At 36.6% G+C, this 14,327-nt stretch overlaps 2 protein-coding genes across 2 annotated transcripts in view; one reads left to right on the top strand and one right to left on the bottom strand.

Annotated features, from left to right (window-relative positions):
• Positions 1–1,033: 1,033 nt before the first annotated feature.
• gdpd1 (glycerophosphodiester phosphodiesterase domain containing 1) lies at positions 1,034–11,421 on the bottom strand. Its single transcript, XM_015022929.1, has 11 exons — positions 11,236–11,421; positions 10,465–10,614; positions 9,582–9,624; positions 9,265–9,400; positions 7,638–7,683; positions 7,312–7,433; positions 6,939–7,028; positions 6,245–6,378; positions 4,967–5,026; positions 3,831–3,882; positions 1,034–3,508 (listed from the first exon to the last, which is right to left on the bottom strand). Exons 2-11 carry the CDS (start codon positions 10,598–10,600, stop codon positions 3,374–3,376), a joined length of 954 nt encoding a protein of 317 aa, XP_014878415.1. The 5' UTR covers positions 10,601–10,614; positions 11,236–11,421; the 3' UTR covers positions 1,034–3,373.
• A 1,961-nt stretch (positions 11,422–13,382) lies between these two features.
• LOC106940243 (transmembrane protein 120A-like) overlaps positions 13,383–14,327 on the top strand; it is an 8,709-nt gene continuing 7,764 nt past the window's right edge. Inside the window, exons 1-3 of the mRNA XM_015022927.1 lie at positions 13,383–13,644; positions 13,857–13,975; positions 14,100–14,216. Of these exons, the coding sequence (XP_014878413.1) occupies positions 13,576–13,644; positions 13,857–13,975; positions 14,100–14,216 (305 nt within the window). The 5' untranslated portion in view covers positions 13,383–13,575. The remainder of the gene's footprint in view (positions 13,645–13,856; positions 13,976–14,099; positions 14,217–14,327) is intronic.

The following is a 14,327-nucleotide window of genomic DNA, read 5'->3' as shown; positions in this document are numbered from 1 at the left end:
TAAAATGAACGATCTACTGTTGTTCACGTATTATCAAAGTCACTAAAAACACGTATGAAAAAGCCAGGAATAATTTTTTTTTGTTTGTTTTTTTGTTTGTTGAAAAAACGCAATCCTGCTTTTCGCGACCCTTTAATTCACATATATTCTAGAGTCTTAGACTGAATTAGACAAACATAATTTGTTTCTAAAGTATGAACAGCTATTTCTACAGTAGGTCCAAACACCAGAACCTGGTTTGATCCGAATAATATAACAAGAGTAAGGAAAAAATGTAAAATATGTATGTATATTGTCATTTAAACTGTTATTATGAAATAAGACGCCATTTAATATTTTATTTTATTCCTGATATTTTTAAAATAATATCGAAAGTTGCAAATATCAAAACAGTCATTCTTTATATTTTGTTGACTGTAAAACTATTTTTGTAGCTTTTTTTTAAACCAACCAGATCATATAAATTTAGAAAAACACATTGCATTAAACTTTCCATGAAACGTTTAATTATAGGTTCTGTTAAAATTAAACAGTAGCGTTAACTATCTTGGATCGAGGCTCTTTGTTATGTTTGTTGTGATAATTAAATGACAGGCATATCATCCAATTAGCGAACCGCAACAGCATAGCAACATGGCTCTTATTGGCTGACGGCAGAGGAGGGCAGCCAATAATCTTGTTAGCGTTAAACATCTGAGAAGTATTTAAGCAGATTGTGCTTTTGTAGTTAAGTGAAAATACATATTTTATTTGTTCTCTTAAGATTTTAAATGTATCGGTTAATTATTAAAAAACAAAACAAAAAAAAGCAACTAAAAAACAAAAACAAAAGAGCCATTCTAATATTTTCCCGTCTTCGTTTACAACTATTTCAAGTTCTCGTGTACACAGCGCCCCCTCCTGTCGGTTTAGCAGATGCCTTCCCTTTACACAATGATCTCCCCTCCGCCCCCCCAAAAAATAAAAATAAAACTAATTGTAATTAACGATTTAACAGCACAAATACGTCAAGAAATACAGACAAGAATTCATGTGGATGAAAATTCACTTTTTATTGTCTCTAGTCAATGAAATGCTATATAGTCTGTGGGACAAGGCCTTGAAAAATCCAAGGTGCCTTGTTCCACAGACTGATGCTGTTCAAACAGAGCAGCTTGTTTGAAGCATGAAGAATAAAAGGACACCAAAAACAGCACAATAATGTCACTAACAGTGGATCGGGTTCAGCAAAAAAACAAAAAAAACCAAATCGCTGTGCAACTCAAGAAACACTATGTAAGTAATCCAATGAAAGCAGTAAAAAGAGAAACTCTGTTCCCACAGCAAAATACCAAACATCTCATAATACATTCAATCATAACTACATTCATTACAAACATGTGGTCACATGTTTAGATCAGAAAATATCATTGGTATATATGTGTAGAAACCCTATTTCACCCTCCTTACAACATCACTGCAGGAGTATTTGGTGCCTGGGTATCATTGTCTCGCAGTTTTTAACACATTGCAACTTCAAAAACAGCAGAGAAGTTAAATATCGGAAACATAATTTCACTCTATTGGGCTGGCATATCATCTAAAGATTAAAATAAGATATATGATTTAAATATGTTCACTGTTTCAAAGACGCAAGAGAAGATAAAAGATTCATAAACTGTGCAAAACTCTTTTCTCAAGTCACAGATGAGCAACATATTCACTTGATGTAAGGAAGAAAAAAAAAACTAAAAGAATACAACAAAACCAACAAACTGCTTCTATTACAGTACAGGGAACAATAACAATGGGTTTGTCTCTTTCAAGTGTCCTCTTACTACAGAACAGTGGGGCCTTCAAGCTGAGGACTTCCAGCAGGACATTTTTGACTGGCATGTAAACTTTTCTTTCAGCTGACGACAAGCTTTTTTTATTGCAAAGGCCAAACAATAGCCTGATTCAACATACTGCAGCCTAAGAAACCAACGCTGTACCTACTGTTCAATATCTGAACAGTAAAACCACATGATAAGTTGTAAGAAAATACATTTTCACGTAATAAAATCAAAATTCAGATCTGATAGAACTAGCAGAATATATTTTAGTGGTCATTTTGTCCCACTGTCTAGATTTCCTTCAACACCCAACACTGTTTTCAGTGCATGTCTAATGTTAGGGGGGAAAAACACACAAAAACAACTCAAAAAGGGAAATGATACTGCAGGTGTAATACAAATAGCTCAGACATCGATTATCACGTAAACCAAGATTCCCCCCCCCCCTTCAATATTTTTTTCAGCCGTCAGTCATGTTAGGGGAAGAAAGGTTTTCATCAACATATGGCAAGGGAGGAAGCTGGAATTGAACCCAAAATTTTCCAACAACGAAACAATAAATGTTCCCTTTGAGCCAAGGGGAACAGAATGGCAATGTTATTGCCTCTTGGAAAGAGGAAGACGAGGGACCCCCGTGCAGATGAGCCGACGGTCGTTTTTAAAGCCAGAACTGATCTCCTGCAACACTTCAGTAACGCCATCGTCAGCCGTGATGCTGTAGTCTAAGGAGTCCATGTTCTATTTTGTACGTGAACGTAACTTTTCCGACGAGGACCGACGTGTGCACAATCAGGTTGAGCAGAAACGAACACTTCAAAGACATCACTCTGCGTTCCACTAAATTTAACTAATGAAATAAATTAACTTAAATGTTTAAAATAAAAAATGCAACTGCTTGCAAAGTTAGATTTTTGAAGCTTAAAAATAGGTTTATATATATATCTATACATATATATATAGTTTGTGCTACAACATCTGTTGACTGTGTAAATGGTTACATGTGAACCATGTGTTCATGAAAGCTTGTTTTATGGCAGCCTGGCTGATATAACTGCTTCAGTTTTTTTTTTTTTTTTTAATAGTCCAGTGGCTCATAAACACCCTACACATTTTATGAGGGTTTTATCCAAATCCAGGTATCATGTAAGAAAAGTTAGGTTTTTGTCAAATTAATCAGAGACTTGTTGGGCTAAACGTACAAACCTCATAACCAGCACTCAAGGTATGCAACCATTCCAGGTAGCTTTTTGTAACCACCAACATGCTTAACACCAGGTTCAGTCGTAATTCTCTAACACGGCCGTTGCTACGTGATGAATATACATCAACGACTCTGCCAACTGGCATCAACTCAAATAAAATCTTTTTGGGATTTTCCTTTTACTACAACTACAAAAGTGTACATCTCCAACACAAGGGGAGTCAACGGAGTCTCATACTTGTGCGACACACTGTGGAAGTAGGTCTGCAGGAATGCGTGCAGTAAAAGTGGGCGAGTGTGGGGAGTTTGTTTGGCAGGTCAGCGAGCTTGAAGGATAATGACCGTGGAGACAGGGAGGTCACTGGGGTTTAGAAATGCCATTCCTATCCATGAACTCTTTGAGCCTGGTGGGAAAATCCGTCATCACTCCTGTGGCTCCCAGGTCGAACGCCCTTTGGAAATCCTCCTCGTCGTTCAGCACCCAAATGTACACCTGAAACCAGACGCGCACAGTTAATCCACGCAGAAACAACGGAAGGAGGTGTCACCCGCCTCCATCTATATTTGAAACATGTGGGACACTTGGACATTTTCCTGGCAGCTGCATTTAAAGTACAGCAACATTTCCAAAGCAGATGTAAGATAAAGCAAACAAACAAACAAAAAAAAAACCCTGGTCATAATCAATTAAGTTTGGAACTCAAAGTAAATAGAAGAAAATGGTAAATGAACCTATTAGTTTCATTTGATTTTGTTTTGTGTTTCTAACCATCCACTGCGTTTTAGTGCTGAAAAGCAGGTGTAGCCTCATGTACCTGTATTCCTCTGGCTGTTAAATGTTGGAAAAGAGCTTTCCTCATCAGCAAACTGCAACACACAAATACATATCCTTTAGAAAATCATTACAGCTTATACAAGGCAGGCAGAAAAGCAATTTAACTTATATTCAAAAGGTTTATTTTTGATTCATCTTTTTTTTTTTTTTTCCAAGATTTTCAACAGGGTTTAAAATTATAAAAGCCCGTCTATATTTCAAAAACTCTTTGAAGTTATTTCAGAGAACAACACATTCTAGTTAAGACTTTTGTTTTACCAATTAAAGCTGTTGGAGTAAAGACTTTAAAATATTGTAAATCCTATATGATTTTTTTTTTCTCAGATAGAGAAGGTTTCCAAAGTTGTGAAATCATCTTATGAGAAGATCAAATAAATGCAGAGATTCAGACATGGGATAGGAGTCTCACTATGTTCTGGGTCGTCAGCTTGTACGTCTTTTTTTTTTTTTTTTTTTACTTCTGTATTATTTTTATTTTATCAGGATAAAATAGACTAAAAGCCTCTTTTTTTAAGAGTGTTGTAGTCAAGAGGTGGCAACAAATACAGTACAAAAAGTTACACAGTTAAAATAAAGTGACAAGCCATCAAAAAAACACATGCCATTCAATGTAATCAAAATATCTAAAATGAAGTGTTCAGTAAGCAGGAGGAAGTCGTTTTAATGTCAGGGGCCTGTACCTGGTATAACAGGAAGCTTTTTTATAACCTGTCAATCTCTGAAATGACCAAAGCTAAAGATCCTAAAAAGTTTGTTTTAAACAGTTACTCGGTTAACTTCTGGGGAGCTGTGTGGTACTTGTGTGGCTTTTGTCTGGCAGACAGACGCTTCCTTGATTTTATATCCTCAGCTTTGCATCTTTTTTCTGTGATGACACAGAAAAAAAGACCTATGGGGCATCTTCAGATCTAGAGCCTCATCTCTTTCCTCTATTTATATTCTACCTTTGAGCTTCATTCTTTTGAAACAAGATTTGTCCTTTCAATGGAATGCAGATGATGGTCAGGTTTGTATCCCATTTTGAAAAGAATAGCAGCTACATCTGGAACGCCTCGCTGACATCAGGCCTTCAGAGTAACATGGAAAAGGTTTATTAAGACGAATTAAGAGACTTACGTGTCTGCAAGCCAGGCGATCAACCGCTGACTCCGCGTTAATCTGCTGGGATCTTGTAGTCTGTAAAAAAAAATAAAACAAAAAGAATAAAAATAATGCAAAAAGTTAGATATTTTAAGTGTCAGCAAAACTTGATGAATGTTTAAACTGTGTAAAAGTTTGACAGTCTTTCATTTTTAATGTGGGGGAAAAGGATGCACAGCTGAATCCACCAAGTGACTGACAGAAAAGCACAGATCAGGATATTCTCAACTCAACTTTTACAGTTGTATCATCTCTTGCACTTTCATTCATTTGTTCACAAATCCTCAATTAATAACAGAGTTGAGCCTCTGAAATCTGCCGCCTAAGCGTCATCCTTATAACTGTTCCGTAACAACCACATAAGTGAATCACATAATCTTATCGGACATTGTTTTTTTGTTTGAAAGTGGGATGTTAAGATACCCAACGTCTTTGTGATGTCTGCAACAGTTAGTATGCAAACTCCACAAGATAACGCCGAGGTCAGAATTAGGGACAAAGAGCAGCAAACACTGGAAAATCCATTAAAGCATCGAGTTCACAGCGTGGAACAAAGGAGAAGTCAATTCTGAACCAAGTTTAACGAAGGCACAATACGTTTTGACCATCAGAGGAATCAACTTAAAGTCCAACTAACAACAGCACTGAATGAAAACACTCCAATGCTTCAGCTCGCATCTTGGGATCTTGCAGTCAGAAACCTAACACACTCATATGTCTGATAAAGACACATAATGTGATTGAAAGATTAAAAAGGATTTTTTTTTTTTTTTAATGTTGACCTTTTCTATAAATGTAAAGCTTGACGTAGCTTTTAGGATTAGAATCAAATTCAAATGAAACAATATTTTTAATAGAAATAAACATTTTTTTAAACTAATCAATCAGCTTTATTCCAATTTTTTAACATAAACAATTTGTAGATATGTTGTCATTGTGCTCATGGGACAGAAAAGCTACAATTTTTTTTATTTATTGTCTCAGGGGAAAATGCTGTCATGACCCACTAAAACTGGTTAAACTCGTTATTTTCGAATGAGATTTGAGTCACAGGAGAGGCAAAGCGTTTCTCTTTAGAACCATCTTCCCTTCTTTTAAAACGCTGTTCGCCTCTCTGGAAATTTAATGTACCGTCCCTCCGTGTAGTTTTTCCAGACGGTTTCCCCTCATGCAGCTCATCGAAACATTTCCTCAAATCAGCTCTTTTCTCAAGCTCTGCAGACACTGCAGCTCATATGCCGTACATGTACTCACTTGGTTAGCAGGGAGGGCATGGGGATCTCCAGAAACTGCTCCTTCAGGGGCATAAAGGGCAGGAGGCCTGTGTAGAAGAGCCCGAGAAGGTGCAATACCCTGGGAAAACTGAACAAAACTGGAATATGGGGATTCTGAAAGAAAAAAACAAAAAAAGGAAGAAAATCTCAGTCAGATTGCATCAATGCAAAACTTTTAAGTCACTCTGATTGACAAGTAAAGACAGGAGCTTGTATGTTCAAAAGAAGCTGGGATGATTTCGGTACTTTTATGTTTAACTATGGTGGTGTGAGAAATGCAGACAGAGTTTTATACTACGTCTAAATAAAGGACAACTAGATAAAAATAAACAAATATTCAGTCAAGCAGCTTTACACAGAAGAGGTGAATTCCCTAAAATGGGTTTATTAAATTGATTAAGAAAAAAAAAAGCTAACTTTCAGGGTTCTGGCACATTTTTTTTTCTACAAACAAACTATCAGATGGAAGAGTGATTGGACAGATTCAAAGAGAATTTGAAAATACAAACAGTTTTTAATATCTATCCAGACACATTCTTCACATTTCCTCATTTTTTCCAAGACTATGTATGAACCCTACATTTTAAGTGCATAAAAGCAAAAAAAAAAAAATTATATATATATATATATATATATATGTCGACTAAAACAAGGACATCATTTCATTGCAGTACCTCCTTGTAACATTTTTTGACAATATGGTTCCTGGAGTTGCCCCACACAGTCAGATCCTCTCTGTCGTACTTAACGACCAGCTCAGAAACCTGTAAAGAAAAATTTACATTTGTATTTTTTTTTCCCACTACAGAAATCACAAGACAACTTTGTCCTCCTCGTCCTTCGTTTTAGAAATAAAAACATGTGATTTCAGTCTTTGCTTGTTTAGTTACACCATTCATGAATCATTTTACTCTTCTAACAACACACAGTTCATTAGTTTGTTCAAACTCAAACTTTTACATCAATAAAGAATCTACTTTAAAATAGCACTGCATTACTTTGCTGTGTGAATACTTGAGAAAAAAACAAAACAAAACATGCACACACCTTCTTAATGAGTGTGTCGTTGTTGACCTTGATGTCGATGTTGACGGGAGTGTTTGGGAAGGCATCAAAGACATCCCTGAGGAGTGGGATACGTTTGTCCTCGCCGCCCTCGCAGAAACACTCTGGCCAGAGAAAGACGAGTCAAATAACACGATCTGATTCAACGGGAGCTCAAAACTGTCAGCTGGAAGGGCACTCATCGCTCCTCAGCAGCTGCATTTATGTACAGTACTTGAGTGTTTGCAGTCAGACACAACCCTAAATGTGGGAATTAGAAGAACTTGGAGCGCAACTTATGAAATTAGTGGTGGATTTGCAGTTCTTACCCCTTTGAAAAGTTACACCCAGCTTGCAGAGATATGGGGGAAGTTCCTGCAAAAGCACACAGCAGCGAAACGTTTGCAGAAATTAAAACTGCAGTCACGGTGTTTCTGTACGGTCATGACGATATACATGCTACATGGGTCTGAACATGAACAAACACAAATTATCACTTTTTTTTTTTAGACACATCAAGCCTGCCATGTCTATGAAGAGTGTCTATAATTTATAAATGTACTCATATAATTTATTCTTTATGTAGATTATGAAAAATCCATAAACTGCAGTCTGCTACTCAAGTGGCCTTCACTCATAATACTTTTTATTCCCACACTTAATTAAAATCTTTTTGAATGCCTTCATTTTAAGCAAAGTTCTTCAAAAAAAAAAAAAAGAAAAAAGGTTGTGCTTCACTCCTGCTCAAGAACTTAGCATACCGGGTTGAGACAATGAGATTAAAAACATTATTTTCAGGTCCTTGCTGTGATTTTTGAGTAGAACTTATTTAAACATAGTAATAGAGGAGCATCTGTTTTGAAGATAACTTTTAATTGCAAAACGTTTTCATGTTTTTTTTCCTCTATACCCACAAAATCTGTGATAGCCAAATGAGAAGGACACCAAACTGCATTACATGTTAAGGAAGCTAAAGCTAATGTGATTAAAAAAAAAGAAGTATTTTTTTTACAAACAAGATTGAGCTGACCAGCTGGTCATTAGCCATTCACTCACAACAAAGCTAAAGAGCCTTACATTTAAAGAAAATGATCTTCAGATCCACAACACACAACGATCTCCACATTTATACACGACATGCACAACAACTTTAAAATAAACTCAGATTTAATGGAGAAGCAAAAAATGAAAATAAAAAAAACAACCTTTAAATTTAACACACTTATTCTGTGAAGACGAGTTCTCTAGCCGTGAGCTTTGAAGATTCCGTTTTAGCCATCTTCACCTTAAATCCAGCAGCCATTGGGCAAGAGACCAATGGCTGCTGGTTTCTTAAGTTATTTTATTCAAATACAATAACTTAAGTTATTTATTAAGTTATTTTATTGAAAACGATTATATCTTGATACAAAATAAACCTCCCTACTAAATAAGTGCATTGAAATTAAAGCTTTTATTCTTATATTTTTTAATTGAAATAATGCTGCTGCTGCAAAAAAAAAAGATTTTAAAGCTTCCAACACATCTTCACCAGGATTGATACAACCTCCAAATGATACAAATTTGTCTTTTAGCTAGAAGTTCATAAACAAGGTAAACAAAGCAGAAATCTACTACAGGAAATAATTAATCAACTAATTCCCATCAACCCACAGGTCATGATGTTAACCAACATGTGACACAATCAGGTGGCTTTGTGTGCAAAGCCACCTGATTGGCTTTGCACATGTGTGTAATCAGTTGATTACACACATGATCCAGCTCACGTCTAGAGGACTGCACTCAAAAACCACAAGATGTTTTTAACCCCAATTCTTCTTAAAATCGGACCAAAGCTGGAATGTTTTAATGTCGACAAATGTTTCTTCAATTAAGGAAGCTACAGGGATGGAGAAATATAGCATACACAGAAACTAAACAACAGATTTTGCATGTTTATAAAGAAGCACAACTCACAGCATATGTCAGGTCGCTGATGTTAGCATTGATGCCACAAAGCCTCTTCAAGTTGCCATCATGCGAGACCACAACCTGCTCATCCTTCGTCAGGTGGCAGTCCAGCTCCAGCATGTCTGTGCCGAGATCCACAGCACTGCATGAACCCACACAGAGAGCACACTGCGGTGAAGTTGTTTATAAAAGTGTTGAGATCAGGGAAACTGGTCCTCTCAGTGACACTTAGGACTCCTCACCGTGATGGAGCGCATGTTCAGCAAACACAAAGATGCTCACATCCCGGGTCCAACACGGATATAAAAGAACATTCGACTCACTGTTTGAAAGCTGCCATGGTGTTCTCCAGGTTTTCTCCAGCGCCTGCAAGACGATGCATAAACATCAAGGAAGCTGCAATGTTTTCTCTGTCTTATAGAGCGAAGATAATCTACAGGGATTCATTCTGGGGGTTCATGAATGCACCATTGTTGACACTTTCAGTTAAGCCCAAAATTATTCATTCCCCCTAGCACATTTTAATTCAAGATAAGGCCTAATGATGGCCTCTTTCCACAGATCTGCTATCAGATTTAAGTTGGGATTGAACAAATGTAATTTACAGTGCTTTTCAAATGTATTCAAACTTCCCAATGCTGCTTGTACACAGTTTTCTTTTTAACACTGAGATTAAATTACACACAGATACACACTCATGAGTTGATTTCTGAATGCATCTGGTCACGGAGGATTTTGTTGGGTGTATCAGATTAAAGGGGAGCAAACACAACTACATGCCACAATTTTTAGATATTTACTCAACATATTTTACAAAGCCTGAATTTTTTTGTTGTTAAAATAATATAAAAATGACTTTAAGCTTGTAGAAATTACATCACAAATTGAGCGTGAACATTACCACTGCAGTCCATAATAGTTTTCAGCTTTATTATATTGTAAGCAGTCTGTTTTTTTTCCCCTTCAGGCACAGTTTGTATCTTTTTTCATTATTTTACTCAGTTTGTGCATTTCTTAAAATCCACCTGTACATTTTTTTTCTTTTCATTTGATCTTACTTTAGAGCCCACCTCATTTTTTATTTTATTTTATTTGTTTTTACTTTTAATTTCTCTATTGGTATATCCACCTGCTTCTATTCACTTATCACTTTGTTGCTGATACACCTGAATTTCTCCATTAAGGGGCTATAAAGGTTGAACTCACCTCCACGATGGGAAATGTGCTTGCTGAGGAACCTCTCCCTCTTCCTCCGGTGCAGAAGAGTTGGACATTTGAGCAGCAGGGCCGAGGTGAGCACATACCCCGTCACTGTAGACACGATGTAGATAGCGGCACACATCTCCTATCAGTCCTCTGCAAAACAAACAGTTCCCAGTTAGCATCAACAGCTAGGCAGGGGTTTCAAAAGACTTACTGACCCTGTCTGTCTTTATCAGAAGCAAATGATTATTAGATGGAAGCACTGAAGGACAATCTGAGGAACAGGGAGATCTGAACCACTTCTGGGTATTTACTAAAGCGTGTTAAAGGGGTAAAGGGCTTCAGAAGGAGATTCAAAACAGGAGTGCAGTTAATAGATATTATTGACTATTTTTGTCCTGATTAAAAGCATAAATTTGACCTCTTAATTAAGCCTATGCATAATCTTTAAAGTACACTCAAGTGCTGGTCAAGTCAGTGTCATAAATTTATAAACAGTTAATTATTAAATTTATCTGAGGACATATTTGGTCAGCATTAATTAGATGCTCCGTCGTTAAGCGATGCCATTCAAACAGCATCATAATTAGGTCTTACGCAGTAAAGATAATTGAGCACGGATTGCTCTTAAAGATAATAATAATAATTAAAAAAAAGAGTAAAATAAAGTCAGCCTTATGGACCACATCAGGAACAACTGATGTCGATGTCCAACTAGCTTTACTTAGCTAATGGTAGCGATAATAGGGTCAAACTCTGTCGGTGGGTTCTTACCTTTGTCATCAATCACTGTGATTGCTCTCTGTTCGTTTCTCTGACCTCCTCGGCTGGGTGCAGGTCAGCGGTCTGTAGAGGTAAACTGATGTGTTGGCCTCTGCTCTACATATGCCCTGAGTCTACAACACAGCTGGAACAACATCAACCGCCGGCTGTCAATGGTACGCGCATGCGCTTTTCGCCTCTACAAGTCCTCAGGCAATGAAACAAGCACTTCCGCTAAGAAATTTCAGAATAAAAGCTGAGTGAGATAAATAATATAATCAAAGAAAACACGCTCATAGTTGTTTTTATCTCACAATGAACAGCTTTAACATCTATAACCCTCATAATAATTCGAGGCATACTCAAATATGTAAAGCTAAATTAAAAACTAAGGCTTCCGTCAATGTGTTCTTGCCTCAGTCATAAACAAGTAGAGGCACAAACGACACGTCTGCGCCTTCGCCATATTGTGAGAGGCAAGTTCTCTCGTATTATATACTTGGAAACTGGATAACAGCTAAGTTTGTTGAATGTTATTCGCCTACTAATTTTACTTATGACAACTGTGAAAGCTTTAAGAATAAAATAAAAATAGAAATTTAACAGCAATACCTGTGTTAAAACAAATGGAATAAATTGGAACCAACCAAACTTATTTTTGTGTATACAAATTTATGTTTTGTGTCGTCTTCTTAGGAACTCTAGAGAATCGATGCAGCTTATTTGTTTTTCAAGTTGAAAGTTTTGTCCATTTACTGAAGATTTCAGTCATTACATCGTAATAGTAATACATTTCTGGAACAGTGTTCAAGTGCAGGACAGTTCAAAATGCAGACAGACCTGAAGTACTTCATTTTTTCATTTGCTTGTTAACTGAATTGCTGCTGCCCTCATGCTGGCAAACTGACGTGGAGACGTTGTGCCATGTAAAGTTGTAGGTAGCACGTGTATATTCAAAATGTTTTCTTTATCAGAGCAAGTTAGCCACATTTAATAAACAATTATCAAACTGTGTCGCTGCTCACAGAATCTTTAATTGTTTCAAGAGGCAAAAACTACAATATAATTCAAACAGTAAATTACGGTGCCATTCAAAAATGTACACTTATCTAATGCACTGACATGCAGTATTAATGTTTTTTTTAAGTAATGATAAATTAAAGTCATATCACATAGAAGATCAATAAATCTAAAGAGGACAGGCTGTTCAAGCACAACTACAGGTGAAAACCTGCAACTCAGAGCAAAGGTCACACAAAGCACACTTATGTCTACCTGCACTCTAGAAACAGGACAATTGGATGACTGATGTTTGAACAAACAAGTTATATTGACAGCTTAAACAGGGAGAACAGTACAGAGAGACAATTAGCCTGCCTCCTCCTTTTCATGCTGGGAGAGACAGCAAGCTCACCCAGCTGGATGCTGGTCACACATTTTAGTCACACACTGCTGTGGGATGGCATCCCGTTCTGGCAAGTCAGCCAGTGTGATTGTGTTAGTAGTTGCTCTAACATAAACAGCAGCACCTCCTTGCTGAGTGTTCAATTGAGAACAGGACTGAAGACATGCCATTCCATCCTCGCTGCTCTTCACTCTTGAGTCAAAAGTTCTGGTAACACTTTATTTGAAGGGGGGTGAATAAGACTGACATGACACTGTCATAAACATGACATAACGCCTGTCATGAACATGAATAAGCCTTCATGAATATTTATGACTGTTATCATAAAGCGTCATTCGGTAAATTACGACACTTTTAATACAAAGTTGACATTATTCAAAATGTCTTTGTTATGACAACTTGACATTAACCAAGAAATCATTACTGTTTAAACTTTACCTTTAATAACATAAAGTTACCTAATTTTTAAAGTGCAATCAGTAATACTTTTATAACAAATTTATATCATACTTAAGAATTAAAAGCCTGAATTTAATATGGCTGTTACTATAATAAATAAGCTCTGGGTCATCAACATCTTAACTTTGAGCCTCAGTTGCAGAATTGAGGTTCTCCCAGTCCACCAGATGTTGCTAATGTGCAGTTGTGTCTCCAACAAACTATGTTAATGTTTTAGATGTGTATGAGGTCAATGTCTAACTTGATGGTTGAACTGAAGCAAAGGTAACACTTCTGACCTCGCATTGTACAAGAGTCCACAATAACGACAATCAGATTCAGTGACTGATAGTACAAGTCAAAGTCCAATCTACGTAACATAGAGTCGATGGAGAAATTATTCACACCTACGTGATAGCAGAGTTACTTTAGGCATTTCGTAGCGCATAAACAATTAGCCGGTGCAGCTATTTTTTAGCTGGGTTTTGGTTTAATATTAGGGAAACAAAATGCCTCAGTCAATGAAAGAAATTCAGGAGGAATGGAAATCTCTGGAGCAAGATTTTCAGACGCTTCAGGTAAGAAATATCCTGTCAGCTGATAGTATCTTGTCCAATTCTGCAAAATCCATAACACTCAGTTTTTTAAGATGAATTTTAAAATCCACTAACTAGCAGCCAAGCTAATTTGTCACACATTACATATGCTTTTTACTTATTTATGCATTTACATTTTCTTTACAGTTATGTCATTTGTACATTTAAACCTTTTCTATTGCCGTTTTCCCCAGGAGACACACAAAAAATATTTACAGAAACTGGATGAAATCTCCAAACTCCAGAGCAACTGTTCATCATCTATCGCCCGTCAGAGGAAAAGACTGAAGGAGATGTCCAGCCAAGTCAATAAGTAATTATCCACACACCCTGAAATTTGCATGAAGATATCTTAGAGGGATAAAAGGTGAACCAAATACACCGTCAGCTAAAAGCAGCTGATAATGATAATATTTACTCTTTTTTTTCTGTATTAGGTGCACAAAGGGATCATCAGCAGATGATGCAAAGACTGTAGGTAACATAAAAGAGAAAGTCAAGACCCAAGAACATGCTTTCTCTGAAATGGATGCTTTCCTTCCCAAGAAAAATGGGTGACGACATGAATTTTGATATATTTTAAGTTGAAGACTTTGAATATAGACTGGTCTATAACGTAGTGTTCAAAAGCTAAACAAATACACCAGTGGTGGGAAGTAACGAAG

This window comes from Poecilia latipinna, unplaced genomic scaffold, assembly GCF_001443285.1.
Source record: "Poecilia latipinna isolate Pla-1442-1.1 unplaced genomic scaffold, P_latipinna-1.0 Scaffold3143, whole genome shotgun sequence".
In the NCBI taxonomy this organism is placed as follows: Eukaryota; Metazoa; Chordata; class Actinopteri; order Cyprinodontiformes; family Poeciliidae; genus Poecilia; species Poecilia latipinna.
This window is presented reverse-complemented; position numbering and strand designations above follow the sequence as displayed.

What these genes read in the sequence shown, in the direction of transcription:
- gdpd1 (XM_015022929.1), bottom strand. Translation starts at nt 10,600, where the DNA reads ATGTGTGCCGCTATCTACATCGTGTCTACAGTGACGGGGTATGTGCTC. An exon ending in ACCATGGCAGCTTTCAAACA is followed by an intron (nt 9,401 to 9,581) that starts GTGAGTCGAATG and finishes GGGTTCATGCAG; the next exon opens with TGCTGTGGATCTCGGCACAG. An exon ending in ATCGCCTGGCTTGCAGACAC is followed by an intron (nt 3,883 to 4,966) that starts GTAAGTCTCTTA and finishes TGTGTGTTGCAG; the next exon opens with TTTGCTGATGAGGAAAGCTC.